Source organism: Panicum virgatum, chromosome 7N (genome assembly GCF_016808335.1).
Source record: "Panicum virgatum strain AP13 chromosome 7N, P.virgatum_v5, whole genome shotgun sequence".
NCBI lineage: Eukaryota > Viridiplantae > Streptophyta > Magnoliopsida > Poales > Poaceae > Panicum > Panicum virgatum.
Genome location: NC_053151.1, coordinates 28,023,234 through 28,049,667, shown reverse-complemented (window position 1 = coordinate 28,049,667; position 26,434 = coordinate 28,023,234). Strand labels below are relative to the sequence as shown.

Genomic DNA, 26,434 nt, shown 5'->3' with positions numbered 1-26,434 from the left:
CAAAAAATGCTATTAGTGCCGCTAATGGAGTGGGCATAGTTGCAGCTTCACGAAACCGCTATAGCAACACTGCTTGGGACAAATGATTAAATTGAGATGAATGGAGAAGTTTGAGGAATGAAATGACCGTTTAAAAGTTTAGGGACGAAGTTAAGCTTCGGCAGGAAATTTAAGGATAAAATTGAGAAATTGCATATGTTTGTCCGCCTCCCTTAAATTTTTTTCTCCAGTTCCGCCACTGGGTAAGACCAAGGTCAGCATCAAAAGAAGAAAATAATGAGAAGGAATGCAAACAAGCAAGAATTATAAGTAGCCGCGCCCCTCCCGCGATCCCCATGTCCATGCGAATGCGCTGGCCGGCTAGCTAGGAGTAGCTAGCTACTACTAGGAGCAAGTACGAGGACTAAAAGTGAACCGCCAGGTCGTGCGCAGCTGCGGCAGGGAGAGTGAGGCGGCTCCGCCCGTGCCCGTGGGGGGGGGGGGGGGGGGGGGGGGGGGGGGGGGGGTGGGGGGCGGGCGGGCACGCGAGACAGGCACGATGCCTCGCGTGACTGACCGGCTTGTCCAAGCTTGGAATTGTGAAAATCACTCACGATTTATTTTCATAACCCCACAAACTCGCATTTCCTATAGTGAATGACTTGTAAAAAAATGAACAATAGTTTGAGGCTGCCCAACCTGACTCTGTTCAGGACAACTCTACAATCCGGGTACCCGTATGAAGAAAAACGGGAAGTGTTGTACTACATAGAGTGATTGAGTAAGGGTCAGAACCCAAATACTTCGAACTTGGTACGTTACAGCCGACTGTAAAAATCCGCACACAACTCCACCTCAAGCCCGATGAGCTACACAACAACAGTGAAGGTTCTCAGTTTCCATATACACCATTACATGCCCAGAGGTACAGATTAGTGAGTGCCATCGTCATGATCGTTGTCGTTGTCGCCTTCATAATACTCATCATCACGGTGAATCTGCTTGTCTTGGGTATGCTCTGGATAACACATTACAAAGCTCTGCTGTAAGCACAGAATTGACCGAAGCTTCTTGAAAGCACGAATTATGTTAACATGTGAATGACTGCCAGAGACTAATAAAGACTGTATCACGTTATTTCATATACAAAATGGAAAATTGAAGGAGCATTTGCCATGCACACGAATCTAGAGAACTCCTGATCTTCAGACAAATCATTAGCTCGTTTTTACATAAGCAACATAGGGCCAGAAATATTTCACTTACGGTCAACACGTTCATCAGGATCCAGCTCATCTTCGTCAAAATCAGGGATATAAAAATCTGGTGGAACCTGCAAAATGATTTTTTACATGACCCCTTCAGAAAAACAAGCAAATAAAATGTCTTCAGAAACGAAAAAAAAAATCCCGGTGGAAACGCATATTTTAGTGCGTTGAACTTCTGATACTGCCCCTTATTTACATAACCTGTTTGGTTGGAAGGTTTCACCATGCAAGTGCACAAAATAAACAACTAGGAGAAGAGACAGAGCCTAACCTCTTGCATCTGAACACCAGGAGCATGCTGTATGGACCGCAAACTCTCCATGACTTGCACTTTGATTGAACTGAGATAGGTCTTACTATTCAAATTGTCCTACTCCAGTTGAACAATAGGTATGTAGTCATAAATCATTTTCAATCCTCACAAAACATATGAAAGTTTCAGGCTTCCAGTAACACTTATTGATTAACAACTTGTCAAATAGTTGAGCCACAGTTCAATATTATAAACGAGTCACTCAATAGAGAGAAAATGTTTTTTTTTACCATGTTCAAATTTGCAACTTTCAGTGTATAATCTGGAGCGAAGTACTCAATGTAGTCATTGTTTGGAATCTCTGCAAAGAAAATGCCAAAGTAAAACTCCACAGCGTGAACAACTATACAAGGAAATATCAGAAAATCTCATATGAATGGAAAGAACATGTGGGATGTTGTGTGTACTGAGGATAACAAGGCTACTAGCTGCTTCACCCAAAAACCAGATGAAAGATGAATGAATAAATAAGATACCATTTGGGAGTTCTGTGTCTAAAAGGACCCCAGTTTCAACAGCCCAACACCGTGCTACATTCTCCTTGGTGTATCCACCACCTCCTGTTACCTGAATGATGAGAGAATATGTTTGATAGCCTATTAAAGTCAGACAGAGAGATATCTCATAACAGTAATATCCCATACCAGAAGGGGAATATTGAATTTTTTGACAAACTTTACACATTCAGCATGGCCTGTTCATGAAAACAGAAAAAGCCAGTAAGTAATAATGATAATAATTTAGGAAGCTTAGACTAAAGAAGCTAGGCGGAAAGTCCAAAGGAGCTCAAAAGCACCATTGATCCAAAGAAAATGTGCAAAACAGTGAAATTGAGGAATTAAGGATGTAATAAGGCTTCCCATCCCTACAAATGATACACTAGCAGCTCATCTAAGCGTATCAAACATAGATAACTAATTATCTTGCTGACACTGCATATATATACAGTTAAGAACTGTAGAACCTTCAATGGAGAGATTGAAGCAGCCCAAACGGTCCCTTGCCAATGAATCAGCCCCACATTGAAGAACAATAGCACCAGGCAGATATGTCTCAACAACCTTGGCAATAATCTGCATGATAAACTCACATGACTTGATGGGACTAAGAACAATGACAACAATAACAAGAAAGGGATACAGTACAGGGAGCCTACTGTTTTAAAAAGACGAGTAAAGCTGGTGTCATCTATCCCATCTTTAAGTGGAATGTTGATGGCATAATATTTTCCTTCCCTTTCTCCTATATCCTTCAACGACAATAGGTAAATCAGCACGAAGAGTACATCCATTGAAACAGAATCTATATAACAATACCAAAGGTCTCATCATTACTCCCCCAGTTTGAAATTGTTAAGCTAACTTCGCTTCATTAGGACAAAACCTTTGATCAACCATTACTCTATTAATACATGATGTCGAATTGCCCAATGTCCAGTATAAGACACACTTCAGCGGGGTAATGATAGTTACACTTAATTAAAAAAAATGATCGTTACATTTACAGTTACAGCTTTCGAATGACAGAAGACAGTGAACAAAAACTGAAAATGGGGATTCTGCTGCAATTATTCCCAACAATAGACTACCTCCAGTGTTACCGACTTTGACAAGTAAACCATCAACTCTTTGACTGTGACCCAGTTTTAGTAAATCAGAATGAGTATTAGTAAATTAGAATGAGGAGAGTAAATAAGAATGAGGAGCATATAAAATTTTAGTAAAAACATAGGTTCTTCCTAATTATGATTTTCATTGTGAGCCAATTAAAGTGAGCAACAATCTCTTCTGTTTCTGTGTTTCAGACAACTCAGAATAGGCACATTCAACTTTAGTTTATGCATAACACATGCAAGGAAAAAAAATCAAATGCCATAAATATGCAAAAGTGAACAGAAATCAAACTAGAATTATGATATAATCTAGTTGCCTGCATCTGTGCATTACACACCTTTTTTTTTTCTTGACAGAAAGCTAAAAGAAGAAATGAAATATATAAAATTATTCATGATACTTGTTAGTTGAAGCTTACCTTAATATCACCCGTGCCAGGAAAGAACAGGTCACCATACTTGTGGAAACTCACAGTCATTACCCTGCAAAACATTGAAGAGAAACACGAAAGAAATCTGAAACACTTCGAAGACACTCAGGCATTACCACAGTACAAGATACCAACAACTATACATGCCAAAGGCATGGAAACTTAATTGGAAAATAGTCAAGGGCGTACCCAGTGCCGTAGGCTTCCCGCACTGTGCAGGGTCTGGGGAAGGGTTGTTTTTAAGCCCCAAGCCTTACCCACACAAATGTGCAGAGGCTGGGGCTCGAACCCGGGACCTTCCGGTTACAGACGGTAGGCTCTACCGCTGCACCAGGCCCGCCCTTCTAATTGGAAAATAGTCAAGGCAAAACCAAAAAGATTAGATAGGAAAATTGCAATAAATATCTTTTAGTGGAAAAGCATGAACCTGTCTGTGAAATAAAAAGCTTCTTCAACTCCATCTCCATGATGGACATCAATGTCAATATATAGAACCCTAGCATGGTACTTAAGAAGCTCCAGAATTCCCAAAACTAGATCATTAATGTAGCAAAAGCCTGATGCCTCACACTTTTTCGCATGATGCAGCCCACCGGCCCAATTAATGGCAATGTCACACGATTTATGATTCAATCTGCGAGCAGCATCTAAAAAGAATAAAGAACACCTTAGAGAGTTCATATAATAGAAAGAAGCCTCAGACCCTCGGTGATCTTAATATTATTACCTAAAGTTCCTCCAGCATAGATTTGGCAGAACTCAAACAAATTATCAAAGACTGGGCAGTCTTCTCCAAGATTGACTGAACAGAGAAAAAACAAAGTCCCAGGTAAGTCAAGTCAGAAAACTCCAAAAGGAAGAAGGTTACACTTGACAGAGTCTTCAATTTGTGTCAAATAGGTACATCATCGAAGCTACAAACCTCGGAAATAGCTAACCTTACATTTATTGTATACAACAACTGTTTGAAATGTCAATGATGATAATGTGTTTTCTTTCTATTCTATTAATTATATACATGAAGGCTTAATCAACATACAAGTGTGGTAGCACCTTAGATCTAAGTAACCAGAATAAATTAAGGTATAAGAATGAAACATGAGCAGCACGTTACATGGCATGTTTTTCATTGTGAAATTAGCGAAGTCTGGTAGAGTAGTTTGAAGAAGAGAAAACCCCTGGCATCCATACATCTAGTTAATTCACTTGCATATAGGTGTTGAGTGTCAGGAGTTATCCGGTGCAAGAATTCGACATAATCAGCAGAATGGAACTGGGCAAACTCTATTGGATATGCTTTGTGTGGTCTCTGCAAAAGTCATTGATTGCAAAATAGCATTACATATTACACTCTTCATGAGTCCAAAGAAACTGATAAATGAAATTCAATACTGACATATATCTCCATCTTTTTATGAAGTCCATATGAAAGAACAAGGTGATGTGTCATACAAAGACGATGTGGCTTCATGGGATGATTTGGTCCAAAGTAGACATTGCCCACATCTCCTGAAATGGTCGTCCACAGAAGAAACTATTAAGCAAGCAATCACGCATTTGAACAAATAAAATATTTTACATATTCGAAAAAACTGGGTGGGACTTTATATCAATGCAGTAATAAAGGACCTTGAGTGAGGGCATTATCACTTGTTTTTCATTTTGTAGAACGTGGATAAAACAATCTTGAATATGCAGACAACACAATGACAATCAACTGTTCAAGAATCTCTATTTGTTGAACACCGAAATAACCAAATGGAATTTTAGTGCAGCCTCCCAAACATGGATATAGAGCACAACGAATTCCACTAGAATCTTGACCCAAGGGATACATTGGCACCAGTGTTATCTGAGTCAGGACAAACCATAAATCCTAAGCTAAACTATAACTACCTAGCGCCAGGCCTTGTTAATTAGGTCAATGAGCAAAGCAGCCCCAATTCCAATCCAGCAAGTCCTGAAAGGTCCAAACACAGTTTCCCTGTGCTAATGAACAAATTCCAGCTGAGCACAAGGCGAACTCCATGAGCATTGATCACGTCGCGCAGCTTGAAATCAGCGTAACAAAACCGAATTACTCTGTCCCCGTAGCATCCCCGCTTTAGCGCTTAAAATCATAGCTGCCCGCGCGCGGTGCGACACCGAAGAGGAGTAAGAATTGCGAGTTCCGACTGCGGCGAGAGCTAGGGTTTTGCAGCGTATGGTGAGAATGAAGAGGGGAACAGGGAGCACCGCGAATGTACCGTCGTAGAAGTAGGATATCCGGTCTTTCTCCAGCATCTCGCCTCACTCCTGACTCCTGAGCGCGGCGGCGGAGGGGTCTGGGAAAATCGGGGCCGTGTAGGAAAACGGAGTCCGGAGCCCCGGACCAGGCGAGCGCGACGGTGGTGGGGCGGGGCAGGGCGGGGCGGGGCGGGGCTGGGCTCGGCGAGGGGGAGAGCCGCCGTCCGAAAAGTCCGATCGGGGGCGAAAGGGGAAGTGGGGAAGGTTCTGGATCGGGGTGGACGGCCGTGATCAGTCGACCCCGGCATCGAACGGTTAATATCTTCCCCGCGGTAATGCAAGGCAGCTGGAGCCGAAGGCACCTCACAGGATAATCTCTGGCGATCCGCTCGCTACCCGCTTCTCTGCAGTGAAGCAGCCTCCGCCCTCCGGCGAGCCGCCGCGGCGGGAACTCCGGCGCGATGTCATCTCCCTCGGCCCCGCCACGCACGGTGATCTGCGTGGGCGACGTGCACGGCTACATCACGAAGCTGGAGAGCCTCTGGTCCAACCTCCAATCCGCGCTCCCCGCCGACGCCTTCGCCACCGCGCTGGTCATCTTCCTCGGCGACTACAACGACCGCGGCCCGCACACCCGCAGGGTCCTCGACTTCCTCCTCGCGCTCCCGCAGCGCCACCCCGCGCAGCGCCACGTCTTCCTCTGCGGCAACCACGACCTCGCCTTCGCCGCGTTCGTCGGGGTGCTGCCGCCGCCTCCCGACGGCTCCCCATTCTCGGCCACCTGGGACGAATACCTCCACAACGAGGAGCACGAGGGGTGGTTCCGCGGGCCGGGCTACGAGGGCATGCACGTGCAGGGGAGGCGGTGGGGCGGGGTCATCAAGGATAGGTGGAACCCGAAGAAGGGGCTGCCGTACAGGGGCTCCATCTACGACGCGCAGCCCACCTTCGAGTCCTACGGCGTCGCCCATGGTTCCCCTGGTCAGTTTATAGTTTCGCATCGGTTTCGTTCCTGGCTTAATCAGTTAATACTTGCGGTCGTGTACTAGAGTATAGACTGTAGTTATCAACCGATGCAATTTGCCATGGAGCCTATCAAACGGTTTGCTATGTTACAGCTGCAGCACGCTTCCAAAATGCAGGCTCTGCATATTGTGTTCATATTCAATCAATCTCTCACGGGACTGCATGAAACTTCAGAAATATTGAAATCCAAACAGACAGGAAACCTACGATTTGCTTGCTTGCTAAACGGACGCACGGTTTCCTAATAACAATATTAGGAATAGCAATTTAGGAGAGTTCTACCCTAGATGATTAATATTACCTATACTGAATCTTCTAGAATCTGCTTTGATGTAGTTTTAGATTTAACACATAAACACACTAAAACCTGGCAAGCTATTCACCGATAGTGCAATGTACTAACCATTTAGCTTTCTTGAGATGCAAAACAAGGAATTAGTCTTTCAGAATCTCCTACGTGAGATTAACCAAACAATTTCTAGTTTGCAGCAAACAATTCCCAGTTTCAAACAAAAATATCTTCTAATTTGCTGTTGGTTCATCATAGATCTTGCAATGGCTGTGCCGGAGGAGCATAAGAGGTTTCTGCGTGACTTGGTTTGGATCCATGAAGAGGTGGGTATTATTTTTATTGTGCGAATTGTAAGTTTGCATGCAAAAAGCAATTGCTCCTTCGGCATTCAGGTTACGGTTGCATGACAGGAACACGTGCCCATTGATATGGATGAAGGCCAAATCATTTGCAATCTAATTGCAGTTCATGCTGGCCTAGAGAAGTCCGTAGATTTGAATGAGCAGCTTAGAGTTCTAAGAACTAGAGACACAAGGGTGCCAAAGGTTCCAATGCTTAGCGGGAGGCAGGATGTTTGGAACACACCAAAGGTGAGCTACTATGTGATCTTATTTCTCTCTATTTCATCAAACAAGAAAACTTGTCTGACTTTTAATATTAGCCTACTTGTTTCTTTTCAAAACGAATATTGACTAATACTAACCTACTTGTTTCTTTTCAAAACGAATATTGACCTACTTGGTGATGCGACATACTCTGCAGAATGCTTTTTGCTGTACCATGCATTTCAGCACAGAGGCCTGCATGGTCTATAAATGCTTTACGATATACAATTCACTACTTTATATCATTTGCACTTCTTCTGTACTAAAGGTCCACTACAATATGAAGGATCTTCTGTACTAAAGTTCATGTCATTCACCTTATATTACATGATTACATCATTTTAGTAGATCTGTCAGCATTAAACTTAACCTTTCTATTGGAGTTTAGTTTGTGATTGTTTGGAGACTGCTGAGCTGAGTGGAGCCTGCTCACTTTAAGTCTTGACCCTTGAACCCACCCCACAGTTCATTTTTTCCAGTCCATAATTTAAGAGAGAAAAACAATACGTTTAATGTGGCCATATGTCTCCTCTCTCCGCACATAGATGGTTAGTGGGACACCCTATGAGGAAACCAAATAAGTTTCTCAAGACGATTGATACTTTGAAAGTTGGATGGTTAGGAACGTTCTCATTATTTTGCTAGAAACTTCAGTGCAGTTAAGGCATTTCATTATTAGGTGAAATCCCTCCCCTCACCCCCACCCCCCCCCCCCCCAAAAAAAAGAGTTACCCATGCTAATTGCACGATTACCTTGTGATAGCCAAACTTATTATGCCATTGTGTATTTGGTTGAAAATCATCACTTCATCCACAAATTAGTGAACTTGATACCTAAGACAATGGGTATTCTCTAGGCTTTGGCTGTAATCTTTGTCCTTTTCACTTGATGTAGGACTTTTTTCATTTCCACTGAAACAAGCGAGCATGAGGGCATGCGGATGGGGGACAATGCATGTGATGGACTGCCTGTATAAATTTCTTGTACATGATTTTTGCTCATAACTCCGCCTATGCTAACTGGAAGACTCTCTCTCTCCTGAGTCGTCTCAGCATAGCCGGTCCCAAGCCCGGGTAAAGGAGGAGGGTTGCGTTAGGTTTTGGCAAACCAGCATAAAAAATAGCCACTCTAATGGATTTGAAACCCACAAGAAAAAGGCTATGCTGTTGTTGTTGTTGATTTTTGCTCATGGGGGATACACATGGCACTCATATGACCTGACTATTGGGTGGGCCGGTGGGGCACGTTCTTATGCTCTCTGAATTCATGGGCGCCATTGTATTCCTGTTTAAGCATATCACAAGAATAGAAATGCAAACTCTAATATTGTGACAACCTGTTTTTAGGATCTGACTGGGAAGCATACCATCATTGTCAGCGGTCACCATGGGCAGCTCCACATCAACGGCCTCCGATTCATCATCGATGAAGGCGGTGGGTATGAAGACAAACCTATAGCTGCTATCGTTTTTCCCTCAAAGACATTGATCAGAAGCACGGAGGGAACCACGTCACAGGATTGATGTGGATGTCATGATCATGAGCAGGGAGGTGCTGTTTTTTCCCCCTTGCTAGTTGCTACTGCCTGTGGTCATGTGTCATACCAAACAATTAACAGGTGCAACGGCTATAGGAAATAAGAGGTTTGAGGTCCAGACCTGTGTTTTGGCATGTACAGTCACAACTCACAACTGTGAAGTGCGAAATGTAAACTTTGTTGTACTATACCTTGATACCGTCAACCTGGACAAGAAGATTTCCCATCCCTGTCAGTTGGGGTGCCTGGCTGTCTTGACCATTTGGAGATTTCCAGGTCTCGAGAATAAAGGCAAAAAAAAAGGCTTGCCTAGTTGCCTTTGTACGCATCAGCATTTCTTTTCCCTATTGGAACATCGAGCATGATAGCATGCCATGTCAGTCCCTCTCTTGACGCCATTGGGCAGATTCGGAAGGGGCGGGCACGTGTGCGGTACAGGCTCGCTTGCCATTTTGCGCCGTGAAATTCTAGCGGTAGAGGCTGGAGGGTAGGGCGGCGAAATATCAGCCCGGCCAAATTCGCGGTGTGGGAGGTGCGCGCGGCTCCTCGTAGGCCCCATCGTACCGGGCCTTTTCGTCCGTCGGTTTCTGTCTTTCTGATGCCGCCCGTCGATCTGGCCCGGGATACAGAAAGCGATCGGGCAATCGGGTTGCTGCAGATACAACCTCGGCGCCTACTAGTCAACATCAGTCGACACTCGACATGCTATACAAAAATATCTGTGGTGAGTATCTAGGATCATCGAGCGATTAAACTATGCGTGAGCTGCACGGGTGCACGTTTCCCGGTATTGGATTAACGACTAATCAATTAAGAGCACATTAGGCTAGATGACAATGATTAGGGGCATTTTGCTGTTTTTTCTTGAAAACACACTTTCACCTTTGTGGATGCACACACGCATGCTCTATCTGTATGAACAACTTCAAGGAATATATCGGCAACCAACACACTTTTTTCAGCCATGTGTTCACTAGTATATCAAAACCCTGCCAATATAAGTTAAGAAATGAGCCTGAGTACTCCCCCTTAGAGTTTTAGACTTGGCGCCATATTTAGAAGGGGCATGGGAGTTTGATCAAAACGAAACTCGAACTTAACCGAGGCATCTGAATCCTAAGCCGCTTTTTGTGTGCCAGATTAGAAGTTTTATTATCAGTCCAGTGACTAGCCGCCGCCATCGGAGGACAGCACGCGAACACCATGATGGAAACACGGCGTGATTAGCTGTGAGCCCGTGACTCATGTGAACCAAGCAGCTAAAAGCACCGCGCCTTTTTTTTTGTTTTTTCTTACCACTGCAACCAGCCTTCGTTTCCGAAAAAAAAAAGAGAAAAAGAATAGAGAAAAACGAAGAGAGCCAGCAGCGTACGAGACTGCCGGGGGCGGATCACTCGAGCGAGCGCGGGCGCAACGGGTGGCCCTGGGACGCGCTCCCAGCCGTTGGTTCGCGATCTCCTCCTGCCCCACCGCCACGGCACGTCGCCGTCCCGCGCTGCCACCTCCGCGCGCGGGCGCACGGGGAAGACGACGCCACACGCGCTCCCGCGGGGTCCCACCCCGCGGGCTCGGCGCCTCGGCTCTTCTCTCTCTGTCTCCCATCCCCATGCAGTCTGCCAGTGCCAGGCCACTTCCTCCCCGATCCCCCGCAGTTGCTCTCTCCCCCTTCTCCCTCCCCGATCCCCCGCAGTTGCTCGCTCCCGGGATAATAATATCCCGCGCCGCTCCTCCTCCTCCTCGGCCTCGGCCGCCGCCGCCGCTCCCCCCGCGCACGCGCTCGCTCACGGTGTGCCGCGCGGGTGGCAGGGCTCGGATCTGCCGCGGGATGGCGTCGTTCGCGGTGTCCGGCGCGAGGCTCGGGGTCGTGCGGCCCGGCGGCGGCGCGGCGCGATCCGGCGCGGAGCGGAGGAGCGGGGTGGACTTGCCGCCGGTGCTCTTCAGGAGGAAGGACTCATTCTCGCGTACGGCTCTCAACCCTCTATTCTTTGTCGGTCGGTCGCCGGCTCTCCCCGCTTTTCTCTCTCTCTCTCTCTCTCTCTCTGCTGCACTGCACTCGGGTGGCGTGTCTGCTGGTCCGAAGAGGGAGTGCCCTGGATCCTGGCTGGCTTGCGGCTCTCGTACACGCACGCATCCTTCTCCAATTCATATGTCTGCACTTCGACCCGTCAAGCGATCGGGCGCGGTTACTGAACTCGGAACCTGCATTTCGTGGCAGCAATATGCGTTAACCTTGCCAGTTGCTACGGCGATCATTTCAATTTCTGAGCCAATGGGTTTTATATATATTTTTCTCTCTCTCTCGCTATTTGTGTGGCTGATGACTGATGTTTCCTTATCGTTGCAACCTGCAAATGGCGGTGCTGCTTTCTTACTTCTTACCAGTGGACCTGGCTTTGCATTTTTCAGGTACGGTTCTGAGCTGCGCGGGTGCTCCTGGAAAGGTGCTAGTTCCGGGAGGTGGCAACGATGACTTGCTTTCCTCCGCAGAGCCTGCCGTGGACACTCCAGTGCAGTCTGAAGAGCTAGAGGTCCGAATGTCCCTTCTGTGCCTTCATGATGCACTTAACCAAATGTCTGATAAAAAAAATAATGGGGGTGTCAGGTTTTTGCGCTCCTAATATCAGCATTTGTGCAAAGCCTCGTGCATTGTTGGTTACGGAGCTGTGCTGGTTCTTGGGCTACTGAAAAGTTAGCTTGTAGTACCACCACCTACCACCTAGCACCTACACCTACCAAGATCACTAAGGAATAAGACATTGGTTATTTCTCTGGTTCTACATAGAGCTTACTTATTTCTTTGCTGTAGGTACCTGATGAAGCAGAACTGGTTGTGGAAGAGACAGCGTCCTCATCAGTGGCTCAAGCGAGCTCAGCAGTTGAGGTTGAAGAGAAGACTGAACCCTCCGAAGTGATTGAAAGCACTAGCAAAACTGAAACTGATGGCGTAGCCGTCGAAACCAAAGTACAACTCGTGGAGGAGAAACCACGAGTTATCCCACCACCAGGAGATGGCCAGCGAATATACCAGATTGACCCAATGCTTGAAGGGTTTCGGAACCATCTTGACTACCGGTGAGCTGTTACTTTTGTTAATTGTGTTGAGCTTCTGAAATTATGCTCTGCTCTTAGATGGGATTATTCATCATGGTTTTGTGTCTATCAGAAAACACTTGTAGAACGTGACTGGAAAACATAATTTCAATTTTGCTCATTATTGTAACTCATTGATGCAATATATATTATTTTTGTCACTGCTGATCATTATTAATACAGAGTGACTAACCTGATAAGAATGTGGTAACTGGTAACCGGGTTTGTCATTTACTTTGCTGATTCTCTGAAACTTAGACAGGTTAAGCCCCAATATTTGTTGCTTTTGTTGAGAGAAGTTGAACTTTGACATGTTTGCTTGGTTTACCTTGTTGGATTCAACAGATACAGCGAATACAAGAGAATGCGTGCAGCTATTGATCAACACGAAGGTGGATTGGATGCATTTTCTCGTGGTTATGAAAAGCTGGGATTTACTCGCAGGTAAACTATAAGCTCCATGAATATGCTCCTCAGTAATTTGCACATCTTATGAACAAATCTTGATTGGTGTTGCCCTCTTCTTTTTCCAGTGCTGAAGGTATAACTTACAGAGAATGGGCTCCTGGAGCACACGTATGTTCTCAACAGTCTTAGCAATCACATTTTGAACACTTGATAATGTTCATGATTCACTTGTTACCTAGTGCACAAGACTTGTGCAGATAATCCACAATATACTGTGGCTCTCTTTAATATTCGTGCAGATAATCCACAATATACTGTGTCTCTCTTTAATTGATACTTTTATCGAAATTACTGGTCAACTCCATTAATATTTAAGAACTGACTCTTGTATATTAATGCAGTCAGCAGCATTAGTAGGTGACTTCAACAACTGGAATCCAAATGCGGATACAATGACCAGAGTATGTCTGCAGTTTTGCAATCTTCCCTCTTTGATTTACAATTATTTGATATGTTTTCATCTGTTGTGTCTGTTTTACTTGTTTATACGTTCCTTCAAGTTGAGCCTCAAGAATCCAATACCAACCATATTTTATAAATTCAGTAAAATGTGTGAACAGATTCCTTGTACAGTACTGCTGCTTAACCTTCGATCAACTGCCATTAATCCTAAATTCAGAAATCAATGTTGAGTTCTAATTCATGGTTGTAGTTTTGCGTATTACTAATTATCTATAGAACATTTTTTGAATTTTTGTGATATCCCATCCACAATATTTTATTGTGAAATAAGTTGATGGGTTTCATTGCATGCAAATATATTTGCACATGATAAGTAATGTTTTTCATATTCATGCTGATATATTGACTGATTACTTTCAGAATGAGTATGGCACTTGGGAGATTTTCCTGCCTAATAATGCTGATGGATCCCCTGCTATTCCTCATGGCTCGCGTGTGAAGGTATATTTTTTTATTGGGAGTGGAAACATTCAAATTGAGCAACCTGAAGGAACCCCTGTTTTTTTTTTATTGTTTCTAGATACGGATGGATACACCATCTGGTGTGAAGGATTCCATTCCTGCCTGGATCAAGTTTTCTGTGCAGGCTCCGGGTGAAATACCATACAATGGTATATATTATGATCCACCTGAAGAGGTATGCTTTAGTTTTTATCTTACATTCTTTAATTAAAATTTCTCTGGCATAATTTTTTTGGTATGCCCCACTGTCTAGTTTTGTTTTATTTCAATTTTTTCTTATAACATTAGGGTACAGAACAATATTTTGAAACATGGAAGTGGCATATGCAATATGTCTTCTTATTAGTGTAAAGGATTCTGTGTGTTTTTGTTCTACTTAAGAATCTTAGCGATACCTATTTTTTTGGTAGGATCCTCCATTTTGAATTTTTTGTGACCATTTTCTAAAGGTGTTTTTTTACTTGCGAGTACAGGAGAAATATGTCTTCAAACACCCTCAACCTAAGCGGCCAAAGTCACTGCGGATTTACGAATCACATGTTGGAATGAGTAGCCCGGTATGCCAAAAAGTTATTTTGGATTTTTTCGCTGTGCTGATTGTTTAATCCTTTGTAGCATGTACCATTTCTTTAATATTTTTAACATCCAACTGTCCATATTTCTTCCGCAGACGAGAGAGGGAGAAAAACTTGTAATTCTTTACTTAGATACAATCTCAGACACATTGTATTTATGTGACAAGAAGGCAGATTTTGGACCATTTTTAAAATTTGTTAATGGGGAACTTTGTTTTCATAGAATTTTAACATGCATATATCAGGTCTTCTATTTTCTTGCATGATTACTAACACATTTTTTTTTGTAAAGGAATCCCATTTTGAATAAATGGTGAAAATGGTTTGTTGTTTCCAGAACCTAGTTATGTGTGAAGTCTGTCTTTGTGGTAATAAATATTAGCATGTTAAGTGAAAGCAGTGCGGTCTATTAGTGAGGAACTAAGGGTAAGAAATACGATCTTAATGAGGGCAGTATATGAGTGATTGTTTGTACAGTTCTGTTGGGTAATTGAAGTTTCAGTACAATAAACTGCAATAATCAGTACTTGGGGATAAGCTGAGTATATTAGATGATTTATTACACAGGAAGCAAAGATAAACACGTACGCTAACTTCAGAGATGAGGTGCTGCCAAGAATTAAAAGGCTGGGATATAATGCAGTACAGATCATGGCAATCCAAGAACACTCTTACTATGCAAGCTTTGGGTATTCACAATTTCACTTGATTCATTTCTCTCCATTGTTTCTGTTTCTTCTTCATCCATCTCGAACTCTTGCATCTTAATGCTTTGTACATACAGAAACAGTTGAATCCACTTCATTTTTTTCTCAGGCCATACATCAATGCTTACTTTTTCTTACTCTATATGCTTATTGTATACATTCACTTTCAGGTACCATGTTACAAACTTTTTTGCACCGAGTAGCCGTTTTGGGACTCCGGAGGACCTAAAATCTCTGATCGATAAAGCACATGAGCTTGGGTTTCTAGTGCTTATGGATATTGTTCATAGGTATGTTTGTTTGGTACTCTAGATAGGGCTGTTTTTATCATGCCATAGAATTGCACCCTTTATTTTTTTGTTAGGTTTAGTATTAACCTATGAGTAGATAATTCTTAGAACGTTGTTTTGTAATAGCCACACATATGGTGTAGATGCGGGCAGAGAAGCTTAGGTGCAATACATTCACTCACCTAGCAATTGCTACAAAGAACTTGCGAGTTGGGAAAGTATAGTTGGCTTCTTATGGATTAGTGGGCTTAGGTTCCACTTATCATCATCATTCCATTTACGCATGTTTGCATAGTTACTGAGCTAAATATGCACTTGGTATATTCCTCCCAAGGGAGGTAAAGAAAGAAGACATGTAGATACATGCCAATATCTTCACAAAAGAGTTGTAAAGTGATTCTTCTTGGCAGTTACATAGGCTTTAAGACATCCACCTGCTTTAGCCAATTGAATTTCATATTCCGGTCTTTGTAGTCTCGATAAGACGATAACTGTAACATAATTCTTTTATCAATTGATTTGTCGGTTTCGATTGCATAGATTTACCAATATTTCTGTGTGTCCTGCAGTCATGCATCAAATAATACCCTGGATGGTTTGAATGGTTTTGACGGCACTGATACACATTACTTCCATGGTGGTCCACGGGGCCATCATTGGATGTGGGATTCTCGCCTATTCAATTATGGGAGTTGGGAAGTATGTAATATGTGACTTCTTTCATAATGTATTAGCTAAGAGTTCCTATTTATCTTTCTTTACATATATAACATTACTTTTTCTTTGCAGGTTTTGAGATTTCTACTGTCAAATGCGAGATGGTGGCTTGAAGAATATAAGTTCGATGGTTTCCGATTTGATGGGGTGACTTCCATGATGTATACTCACCATGGATTACAAGTAAGTTTACCAAATGATTCTGTTAATTTGATTTCACAGTCCTACACACCTATCGCTTCCTTCTCTGATGGGTGGAATTGCTCTGCATTGTTACATGTGTAATGTCTCCTCCGACCAACTACCAAGTCTGAGATAGTTTTTCTTAGTTTGTACCTGATGAAAGCAATAATTGACTTCTTCTATAATTGCTATTATTTGCTATAGGTAGCATTTACTGGGAATTATGGCGAGTATTTTGGATTTGCCACTGATGTTGATGCAGTAGTTTACCTAATGCTGGTAAACGATCTTATTCATGGGCTTTATCCCGAGGCTGTAGCCATTGGTGAAGATGTAAGTGCTCACAACGTTTCTGTGTTTTCCTGTTGCAAATATTACACTTGTACAGAGCAATTAATTTAGTTGGTGTTTTCACCCCCCTCAGAGACTGGTTACTTTTCTTTATTTTCGAGGAAAGAACTCCATATTATTGTTCTTGGACTGCAAATAACTCTTTAACCAAATATGGCAAGTGTCAGTTGATTTGATATTTTTTCTAAAAATGGCCATGACATGGATTTGGTGTGGTATCCAAAGATATTACTATGGTGTATTTTGAAAGAGGAACAGGATTTCACATACTTTCAAAGTAGTTATGGATTCTAATTGTACTAAGTACTATTAGATATGCCTAGACCTAGACCTATATTATGGAACTTCTGTGGGTTCAGAGTAGTTATGCATTGTTCAATTTTTTAATGACTGTAATTTTTCAGGTTAGCGGAATGCCTACATTTTGTATTCCTGTTCAAGATGGTGGTGTTGGTTTTGATTACCGCCTTCATATGGCTGCCCCAGACAAATGGATTGAACTCCTGAAGTAAGTGCTCGAAATTAGCTATTACATATTCAATTCGATCTTAATGATCTTTCATATATTGATGTTATTGTTTCGACAACCTTAGTGATATCAGATTGAATATGAAAAGTACTTCCATTCTCTTTAATCGTCCTAAAACACATGCAGTCTTTTTAAAAAATTGGTTGCCCTGCAAAAATGTACAAAATGCTTTAACTTTGTCACAGGAAAAGAAGATTAATAGAATTTTCATCAAATGGTAAAGCTAATACTTCCCTATCATTATGTCTACAATTTTTTTAGATATAGATAGAAGTACAGCATGCAATGGTCCAAGTTGTACCAGGACCATGCTAATAATTCAAGTGACCAGTAACATATTTTCCCTTCGTGTAAATGTTTCCTAGTTTTGACAACCTCTGGACCTTATTGTTTTCCTATTGTTAAAATTAGGCTTCTTGTTTGAGCTGAAATTCTAGTACTTCATGCATATTCGTGGTAGTTCCAAACAAATATATTATGTGATCAAATTTGAATATTTTCTTTTATCACAGGCAAAGTGATGAATATTGGAAAATGGGTGATATCGTGCACACCTTAACAAATAGAAGATGGCTAGAAAAGTGTGTCACTTATGCTGAAAGTCATGATCAAGCTCTAGTTGGTGACAAGACAATTGCATTCTGGTTGATGGATAAGGTACTAGTTGTTACTCCGTAACCTAAATAATTTGCGTTGAGATTACTTGTATTTCTTTGGATTGTGATCTCTTTGTACACTAATCATTAGCCATATGGGTAATTGAGCACTGGACTTGATATCAAGCAATGATTGCTAAGCATATTGTGTGTACGGATTTGCAGACGGCTGAACATGAGCATTTTCACTTCCAAATATTTTTCAACAATTGACTAATGACTCATTTATTAAAACTTTTGGTATATAAATACATGATACATTCTCAAATGGTTCTAAGAAAGTCATACAACTTACAGAGAATAGGGCAAGGATGAGTCAAACTCATCTATGTCTATCACAACTCTGATCAATCTTCAATTTCATTCAAAACTATTGGATTAGTTTATGCCCATACAACAACAACAACATAGCATTTTTTCCCAAGCAAGTTGGGGTAGGCTAGAGATGAAACCCGAAAGAAATAAGTTCAAAGTTCAGGCACATTGATAACTAGTCTCCAAGCGCTCCTATCCAAAGCTATCTCTTTAGAGATATTCCAATCCTTAAGGTCTCTCTTAACCGACTCATCCCACGTCAGTTTAGGTCTACTTCTACCCCTCTTTACATTATCGACCCGCTCAAGAACCCCATTACGCACCGGCGCCTCAGGAGGCCTTCGTTGGACATGTGCAAACCATCTCAGCCGATGCTGGATAAGTTTCTCCTCAATTGGTGCCACCCCGACCCTATCCCGAATAACTTCGTTCCGGACTCTATCCCTCCTTGTGTGCCCGCAAAACCACCGCAACATCCGCATCTCTGCTACACTCAGTTGCTGGACATGTCGTCTTTTTGTAGGCCAACATTCAGCACCGTATAACATCGCCGGACGAATTGCTGTCCTGTAGAATTTGCCCATAGCTAAGGAGAAATCAGAAATTTGCTTTACCCAATTAAAATCAATTTGGTTACAGTTTCTGGATGACTGGATCTTGATTTTTGTGACTGCTTCTGAAGCATCTAGGAGTCCCATGAGCCTAGATCTTGTTGTAGGTCTACCGGCCTAGGTGCTATGCTCTTTCGTATTTTGTTGCGTGCTTGAATCTCAACTTTGTTCCTGCCAGATAATATTAAAAAGGAAATAGCTAGACTAATATTATAAGGAGAAACACATAAGATCTTTCCATGGTAATTGATGACTTCTCGAGCAAAGTAAATTTAGGTGTCCCATCGTGCATTAGTTTATTCATTAATGTCCTTGTATGTTTTGTTTTTAACAACTACCTGAAGTATAAAGCAATTGAAGGGCTTTCTATACTTGTGAGTTGGTGAAGATATAATTATTTTTATGCTTTGTGGTTTTCTCCTTGGTTTGGACATGTCCAACGAAGGCCTCCTGAGGCGCCGGTGCGTAATGGGGTTCTTGAGCGGGTCGATAATGTAAAGAAGGGTAGAGGTAGACCTAAACTGACGTGGGATGAATCGGTTAAGAGAGACCTTAAGGATTGGAATATCTCTAAAGAGATAGCTTTGGATAGGAGCGCTTTGAGACTAGCTATCAATGTGCCTGAACCTTGAATTTATTTCTTTCGGGTTTCATCTCTAGCCTACCCCAACTTGCTTGGGAACAAAGGCTACGTTGTTGTTGTTGTTTGTGGTTTTCTCCTAGAAAAGCATACTTCCATTTGAATATTATTACATATGGTTGATACACAGTACATGAAGAAGTGTAGTATTGTGCCGTAAATTGCTGATTTAATAGAACATAGTGACATGAACATCTCAACTTCTCTTCGTGCAGGATATGTATGATTTCATGGCTCTGGACAGGCCTTCAACGCCTCGCATTGATCGTGGGATAGCATTACACAAAATGATTAGGCTTGTTACAATGGGTTTAGGAGGTGAAGGCTATCTAAATTTCATGGGAAACGAGTTTGGTCATCCTGGTTAGTCTTTACAATCTTATTCCATGTTGCATAGTTGTGTCGTGTTTCAGTTTTTAACCTTGATCGTTGCTGAGGCATGCAATCTACTTTATCTGAGGAAAAGTTAAATTTATTTGGCAGAATGGATAGATTTTCCAAGAGGTCCTCAAAGTCTTCCAAATGGCTCCGTCATTCCTGGAAATAACTATAGCTACGATAAATGTCGTCGTAGATTTGACCTTGTAAGTTTAACTACTACATCCTTTAAATATATCCAGATTGGCCATACATTTATTGGTAAACTTAGTTGGGGAGGATCAAGAGTGTTTCTATAAAAGTTAATACCATATGTCATTGTTGAGTACAATTTTCATTTATTCTTTCTTTCCAGGGAGATGCAGATTATCTTAGGTATCATGGTATGCAAGAGTTTGATCAGGCCATGCAGCATCTTGAGGAAAAATATGAAGTATGTCACTACTTTGTCTCTGTTGCATAATAAATCAAGCTAAATTTCTTTATTTTATACAACTACAACAACGAAGCATTTTGTTCCCTACAAGTTGGCTTGGTAGGAGTCTTAAAGAATTTATAATATGAGGAAAACTACTGGAAATGGGATATGGAATTGATGTTCATAGGTGGGTACTTGGTGCATTTTATTTTACTGATGAAATGAACAATTTGATTGCAGTTCATGACATCAGACCACCAGTATGTATCACGGAAACATGAGGAGGATAAGGTGATAATCTTTGAAAGAGGAAATTTGGTATTTGTGTTCAACTTCCACTGGAGCAATAGCTATTTTGACTACCGCGTTGGTTGTTTCAAGCCTGGGAAGTACAAGGTATGCAGCTTCCATATATTTTGATTCCATCCTTTTGTCACCATTCGGGTCTTTACATTCTTTCCAGGCATGGATAATCTTGTATTTTTGGTAATCAAGTAGCAGTTTAGCGCTCCTATAATTCTTCCTTTCTGTCTTCTCCATTAAATTAAATTCTTCCTTTCTGTCTTCTCCATTAAATTATGGACTGCTATGATCTTCCTTCATTTAACTATTTCTGGAATACGGAAATTTGTGTTGTACCGGATGCTGAAGGCTTTTGCCCACCTTATCAGATTGTCTTAGATTCTGATGATGGCCTCTTCGGTGGATTTAGTCGGCTTGATCACGAGGCTGAGTACTTCACTGCTGTAAGTCTCGGTTCCAAATATTGCGCAAAGTCTGTGTTTCTTATTTTAATGTCACCTGCAAATACAAAATAACAAATCATTTTCTGATCTACAGGACTGGCCGCATGACAACAGGCCGTGTTCTTTCTCGGTGTATGCACCCAGCAGAACAGCCGTTGTGTACGCACTCGCAGAGGACGAATAGGGTGCGGCAGCAGCTGTTGGGGAAATAACTCCAGGGATGAGCTGCGTGGCGCTACACTGCTGCGCGATGCGACCAGGCGCAATGCTGCCCCCTATGCTTTTACCCGAGACCACGTGGAAGTGGAAGGTCGATCAGGGTATTCAGGTTGATAGGTTAGCTTATCAACGAGTCTCTCGTCTCCGAGTGACTCGTGAAAGGAAATGGACCCGAGCGCACCACATTTTCCCGAGCTAGTACGGTAGTCCCTCTCCAATCTGGAAACGTTCCCTGTGGTTTTGTACATAATGGCTTCTGAAAACAATCTGTTCAGAGTACGTCGTTATTTTTTTTTCGAACAATGAGTACGTCGTTATTTACACTCTTACTGCTTAGTTTGTGGTAATAAAGCATCGAAGAAGCTGGTATTTTCCCTACAACATGGTTCTTCTGACGCTCGCATGCCTGTACTGCATGCTCCCGCGTTGGTTTCTGAAAGACGTGACAGCACCGTTTAATGTCTTTATGCATAAAATCGGACATTATCTTGATACGCATCGCCTGCTCGCGCATGTGTGATCGTATTTTCACAGGTCGAACCTGCGCGTGCTGTAGGTAACGTCTGCGTACCGACCTCCAGCAAATTTTGCTTCTAAGTTCTTTTTTGCGGGTTGCTTTTAAGTTATGTTCACGTAGGTTATCTATCATTTACTCTCTCCGTCCTAAATAATTAGTTGTTTTGGATTTTCTACATATGCATATTTTTTTACTATGTGTTAAGATATATATCATATCTAGGTGTATAACAAAATCGATGTATCTAGAAAAGAATAAACAACTAATAATTTGGGATGGAGGGAGTACGTATTTTCATCTCTTTCTACTTGCAGTGCTAAATCAAGAGGCGTAACCTTTTAACTCTGAACCACAAAGTAAGAAAGAAAAAAAAAGAATAAAAACAGAGGGTGGTGCATAGCAGCAAGCGGAACAACCACTGGAGTGGTCTGCACCATTTGATCTCTGTCTGGTTTCACTTGAGGTTGTTCCAGTTCAGTTTGCACCACCCTGGACTGCAACGATCCGGATTGTAACAATCCACAACTACAACCTACAAGCTGGGGTTTCCCTCAAACAAAAAAAAAACATACAAGCTGGGTAGAAATGGATTGTTGAACCCCTGTGAAAGAGTAAATGATTACGATCCGGACTGTAGAATTACAATGATCCGTAGATGTACAAATAGGTGACTCTCAGATGCATCTCTAGCTCTATAGTATGAATGTTTAAACTAGAAGGGAATATATATAGTGCAAATCATAGTTTCGTGAAAACCCGTGCAAATCACGTCAAAAAATCATCTAAATTCACTAAAAAATAACACATGTAGATGATATGATGATAAACAACTTTGTAAAATATCTTGTACAAATTTGACTTCGTTTGTGAGATATAAAAATAACAAATTTCAAGCCAAGAAGTTGCAAGAAATTTGTTCTTTTTATATCTCACAGACGAAGTTGAGTTTGGATAAGATATTTTACAAGATTGTGTACCATCATATCAAATAGATGTGTGATTTTTTTGTGAATTTAGACAACTTTTTTATCATAATTTACACGAGTTTTCACAAAATTGTGATTTGCGATATATTCCCAAACTAGAAAGGATTGTGCAATACTCTCTCTCTCAATCTGAAAGTCTGAAGAAGGGGAAATGGGCAAGGTCACCTTGTGTGCCCACGGCCCACCACCGAGCCCGTTTCCTTTAGCCTTGGGTGTCTACAGTATCTTCTCACTCAGGCCGTGTTTGGATTGTGCTAGCATATTCCAAAAAAAAATCTCACATGCATATAGTATTAAATAGAGTCTATTGCAAATTTTTTTAAAAAATGAGTGTAATTTTTCGTGACGAATCTAATGACGGTAATTAATCAATGATTGACTATAATGATACTACAGTAACTATCCTCTAATCGTACAGTCAAAGATCTAATTAGATTCGTCTCGCGAAGTCGCGAAGTAGCGTAGAGTTGTGAAGCTAGTTTTACAAATTGTTTTTATTTAGTATATCTAATTATTGGTTAAAATTTGTGCAACTCCCAAACCCAAACAGGGCCTCACTCCAGCCAGACCAAATTCGCGGCCGGTGAACGAACCCTCGCAAAATCCCGACGGCGAGATGGCAGCGCCGCCGCTGCGCGATGCCGGCGGCGAGGACCTCTTCAGCAACCTCCCGTTCGAGCTCCTCTCCTCGATCATCTCCCGCCTCGCCACCGCCGAGGCCGCGCGCACCGCCGTCCTCTCCACGCGCTGGCGCGACGCGTGGCGCGGGACCCCGCTCCGCCTCGACGACCTCGAGCTCCCCGCCGCAACCGGCCCCTCCATCGCCCGTGCCGCGGCGGAGGCGGGGGCGCCCTGAGCGGCGCGCGCGGACGCCGTCACCCTCGCGCTCGCCTCCCACCCGGGCCCCGTCGAGCGCTTCCGCCTCGCCCGCACCACTCTCCGCGCCCGTGTCCGCGCCGCTGAGGCCTGGTTCCAGGACCTCGCCGCCGGCGTCCACCGCGCCCGCGAAGTCTCCCTCGTCTGCCCGCCCGAGTGGTGCCACCGCGCGCTCGCCGACCCGCTCCTCGCCTCCCCGACGCTCGAGACCCTCGCCCTCGGTGAGTGCCGCTTCTCCGACGCCGGGGCCGCCGCCGCCGCCGCGTCCCGCCTCACGGAGCTCTCCCTCTCCAGCACCCACATCTCCGAGGCCGCGCTCCAGAGCTTGCTCTCTGGCTGCCCCGCGCTCCGCAGCGTCATACTCAGACACATCCAGGGCCCCCGCCGCATCCACATCAGTTCCTGCTCGGCGACGCGCATCTGGGGACGGCGGTCACCATCGTCGGCGCGCCAAATCTTACTGTTTTAGGCTACCTCGTACTGGGTTTCCGGGATTTCTTCCACGGCATCGACAAGCCTGCTGCTCAGAAGGTAGTTAACTGGTTACAGTCTTTGAATTCACTTGTTCTTCTTCTTCGTCTGTGATAGCCCAAGAGGCATCACTCGCTTGTACATTGCAGAAGGTTAGCGACGGATTGCGCGCTCCTTTCAATTGCGTGAAGATTCTGGCTATCAGTGTGACGTTCTCGAGCAAGAAGAACATGGAGTCAGTGATGAACTTGCTCAAGTGCTTTCCCTTCCTGGAGACATTGCATATCCAGGTAATTACAGCTTGAGGTTGCTCTGTTTGTTTGTTCTTGTGTATACTACTACTACCCCATTAGCTGAACCCTGCAAAGAACTTCATCTTATTCCTCGTATTTGTGCAAAAGGGTGACAAGCCCTGGGAAGGGGAAGTTCACACAATCAGCCCAAACTACTACCAGAAGCTTGATCCCATTGGATGTATTGTGAACCATCTCCAAAGCGTTAGACTGGAAATCAAATTCGAGAAACAAGGAAGCAGAGTTGAGAACCAAAACTTGCTTGAATTTGTGTGTTTCCTCCTTGCAAATGCCCAGGTGCTGCAGACCATGAAGATTCAATTTGCCATGTCCAACAACCCTGCATGGTTTACAGAACAGCTAAATCTGCTCAGTCAATGTCACAGGGCCTCCCTGGAAGCCAAAGTCATTTTCGAGGGTCTGAAAGTCGTCCATCGCAAGTGGTTCAGTATAGAGGCTGTGAATGCTCTGCCTGACCCCTTTGACAGTGATATCGACATCATGGGCTATTAAAATAACTCTGAGTTGTACTGCTGGGATGATTATCCATCAAACAGTTGAGGACATTGCGATAATGTTAGGATGTTGTCTGGTTATCTTAAACTACTATTTTAACTTTGGCTGCATTTGAGGTTTCATTCCGAAGTAGAAAAAATATCCATGGTGTCACTGGCACAAAATTTGTGTTGTGCTCGGTTGATGTTCTGAATCTAGACAATGATTTAGGTGGCCTCAGTATTTAAACTTTTTAAGATTTGGTACCCATGATGCCAATAGCAGGCATATTATGTATGTTGGTGAATCATGTGAGATCCTGAATCTAGACTATAAGTTTGCTATCTGTTGCTTGTCACTTCCGCAATATCTGAAGAACTTTTAAGTTGATGCTCTTTCTGTGTTTCCTTTATCAGATTGTGTGAGAGTCCATACGCTTAAAATCTTTATGCATGGACTTGCTAAAAATTTACTGAGAATGTCGTCTCATTTGGGGTTTAAGCATTACCAGACACATGCATCCACATTATTTGATTTGGATCGGTAAATTTTGTTTGATCATTTTTGTCACACGAGGGATGAACCTCTTCAGGGCCACAGCCCACATGCTTCTTTTCCTATAAGAAATTGTAATTGTGATGCCTGTGAATCTGGAATTCTGAACATCTGAGATAGTCAGATGGACTTCTGCTTTAATTTCTACTGCACATGGAAGCACGTAGTGACTCTAGCTGGTCCGTTACTTCATTGAGAGAGCAATTTGCACGAGAAGGAACCTTCCTCTGCCTATTGAATACCGAGATCACCACCAGCCAGCTTATGATGCTTCAAAATAGTTCCAGGTGACAGTAGACTCCATGAAATTAGTTTCTAGAAGTTTCTACGTAGTATGTTCTAACTATTTCAAAAAAAAAAAGTTCTAAGTATTTCAGTCAGTTTGAGGAGTGTATTGTGTTTATCCACGGTTTATGTTTGTACAAAAACTGTCAGTTCCTTCTTAAGTACAAGCTCCAACAGCACCATGACACACACACACATGTCACGCGCAAACTCAAATCCAGGTCATCACAAGACCATAACCGATGTGCATTAATCCCACGATGTTGTGGACTCATTTGTGGGCCGCAAGTATGAGAGGAGGAAGAAAAACGTGTGATGAGTCATGTATCTTAATTATAGGAAGTAATTTCATTAAAGTTTGAGATCTTTTTAGGAGAATTGTAATCCTCCCGGCCTCTATATAAGAGGGTCGGCTTCATTAATAAAGCAAGCAGAATTAGAGTCCAATTCCCAGAGCCTCCAACGTGAGGGCGGGTTTACCCTAATTCAGCTATCCCCCACATCATCTGGTATCACGATCCTAGATCCTGCGCCTAAACACCGCCACCAGCCCTAGCCGCCAAAACCCTAGCCGCTAAACCCTTCCCTGCGCCACCCTATCCACCGATCTCTCAGCCAGCTGTCGGGCCGAGACTCCCTCACCCGGCGCCACCCCTGTCCGCCATGGCCGGCGACGAGGTTCCGGCGGACATCAGCACCAAGCTCGACAACCTCCTCCGCGCGGTCGAGCTCAACACCCATGAGATCAGCCAAGTCAAGAACCAGTACTCCGCGCTGGGCGTCGCCGTCAACCGGATCCAAACCAAGGTCCTGGAGAAGTTCACCGCCAACCAGTTCGAGGTGTTCGGA

General features: G+C 43.2%; 3 protein-coding genes and 1 pseudogene across 10 annotated transcripts; 3 read left to right on the top strand and 1 right to left on the bottom strand.

Moving 5' to 3' along the window:
- Positions 1 to 595: 595 nt before the first annotated feature.
- On the bottom strand, positions 596 to 6,036 carry LOC120681991 (histone deacetylase 9-like). Of its 5 annotated transcripts, none has more exons than XM_039963699.1 (14): positions 5,850 to 6,035; positions 5,000 to 5,112; positions 4,795 to 4,912; positions 4,331 to 4,405; positions 4,031 to 4,250; positions 3,592 to 3,655; positions 2,717 to 2,809; positions 2,525 to 2,633; positions 2,205 to 2,254; positions 2,037 to 2,127; positions 1,791 to 1,861; positions 1,519 to 1,617; positions 1,246 to 1,312; positions 596 to 997 (listed from the first exon to the last, which is right to left on the bottom strand). In XM_039963699.1, the coding sequence occupies exons 1-14, from the start codon at positions 5,884 to 5,886 to the stop codon at positions 912 to 914; spliced, it is 1,293 nt and encodes a 430-aa protein (XP_039819633.1). In that variant the 5' UTR covers positions 5,887 to 6,035; the 3' UTR covers positions 596 to 911. The 5 variants fall into 5 exon arrangements, with proteins under 5 accessions (XP_039819633.1, XP_039819636.1, XP_039819637.1 ...); XM_039963702.1 differs by having other exon boundaries at positions 4,718 to 4,912; positions 5,056 to 5,112; positions 5,850 to 5,997; XM_039963703.1 differs by having other exon boundaries at positions 4,031 to 4,237; positions 4,718 to 4,912; positions 5,056 to 5,112; positions 5,850 to 5,994.
- A 132-nt stretch (positions 6,037 to 6,168) lies between these two features.
- On the top strand, positions 6,169 to 9,615 carry LOC120681992 (tyrosine-protein phosphatase RLPH2-like). 4 transcript variants are annotated; one of them, XR_005678160.1, is made up of 5 exons: positions 6,174 to 6,810; positions 7,403 to 7,470; positions 7,558 to 7,737; positions 8,648 to 8,741; positions 8,930 to 9,073. XR_005678160.1 is itself a non-coding variant. In XM_039963705.1 (4 exons), exons 1-4 carry the CDS (start codon positions 6,291 to 6,293, stop codon positions 8,666 to 8,668), a joined length of 789 nt encoding a protein of 262 aa, XP_039819639.1. In that variant the 5' UTR covers positions 6,174 to 6,290; the 3' UTR covers positions 8,669 to 9,068. The 4 variants fall into 4 exon arrangements, 3 of the variants coding, with proteins under 3 accessions (XP_039819640.1, XP_039819639.1, XP_039819638.1); XM_039963705.1 differs by having other exon boundaries at positions 8,648 to 9,068; XM_039963704.1 differs by lacking the exons at positions 8,648 to 8,741; positions 8,930 to 9,073 and adding an exon at positions 9,100 to 9,615 and having other exon boundaries at positions 6,180 to 6,810.
- Positions 9,616 to 10,857: 1,242 nt separating this feature from the next.
- Positions 10,858 to 21,488, top strand: LOC120681990 (1,4-alpha-glucan-branching enzyme 2, chloroplastic/amyloplastic-like). Its single transcript, XM_039963697.1, has 22 exons — positions 10,858 to 11,251; positions 11,697 to 11,818; positions 12,097 to 12,362; positions 12,726 to 12,824; positions 12,914 to 12,956; positions 13,190 to 13,249; positions 13,671 to 13,751; positions 13,831 to 13,947; positions 14,246 to 14,329; positions 14,915 to 15,036; positions 15,225 to 15,344; positions 15,914 to 16,043; positions 16,134 to 16,244; positions 16,449 to 16,577; positions 17,000 to 17,103; positions 17,637 to 17,781; positions 19,562 to 19,709; positions 19,830 to 19,930; positions 20,080 to 20,157; positions 20,383 to 20,538; positions 20,814 to 20,888; positions 20,983 to 21,488. Exons 1-22 carry the CDS (start codon positions 10,897 to 10,899, stop codon positions 21,070 to 21,072), a joined length of 2,736 nt encoding a protein of 911 aa, XP_039819631.1. The 5' UTR covers positions 10,858 to 10,896; the 3' UTR covers positions 21,073 to 21,488.
- A 1,686-nt stretch (positions 21,489 to 23,174) lies between these two features.
- LOC120681095 lies at positions 23,175 to 25,139 on the top strand (annotated as a pseudogene).
- The last annotated feature ends 1,295 nt before the right edge of the window (positions 25,140 to 26,434 follow it).

Bases quoted from the DNA above. Each gene is read 5' to 3' on its own strand.
- LOC120681991 (XM_039963699.1), bottom strand. From the start codon at position 5,886: ATGCTGGAGAAAGACCGGATATCCTACTTCTACGACG. The intron at 5,113-5,849 runs GTACATTCGCGG...CGACCATTTCAG, and splicing joins GATATCCTACTTCTACGACG to GAGATGTGGGCAATGTCTAC. The intron at 2,255-2,524 runs GTTCTACAGTTC...TTTCATGAACAG, and splicing joins CTTCAATCTCTCCATTGAAG to GCCATGCTGAATGTGTAAAG.
- LOC120681992 (XM_039963704.1), top strand. From the start codon at position 6,291: ATGTCATCTCCCTCGGCCCCGCCACGCACGGTGATCTGCGTGGGCGAC. The intron at 6,811-7,402 runs GTCAGTTTATAG...GGTTCATCATAG, and splicing joins CGTCGCCCATGGTTCCCCTG to ATCTTGCAATGGCTGTGCCG. The intron at 7,471-7,557 runs GTGGGTATTATT...GTTGCATGACAG, and splicing joins TGGTTTGGATCCATGAAGAG to GAACACGTGCCCATTGATAT.
- LOC120681990 (XM_039963697.1), top strand. From the start codon at position 10,897: ATGCAGTCTGCCAGTGCCAGGCCACTTCCTCCCCGATCCCCCGCAGTT. The intron at 16,044-16,133 runs GTATGTAATATG...TTTTCTTTGCAG, and splicing joins TCAATTATGGGAGTTGGGAA to GTTTTGAGATTTCTACTGTC. The intron at 19,710-19,829 runs GTTAGTCTTTAC...TTTATTTGGCAG, and splicing joins AAACGAGTTTGGTCATCCTG to AATGGATAGATTTTCCAAGA.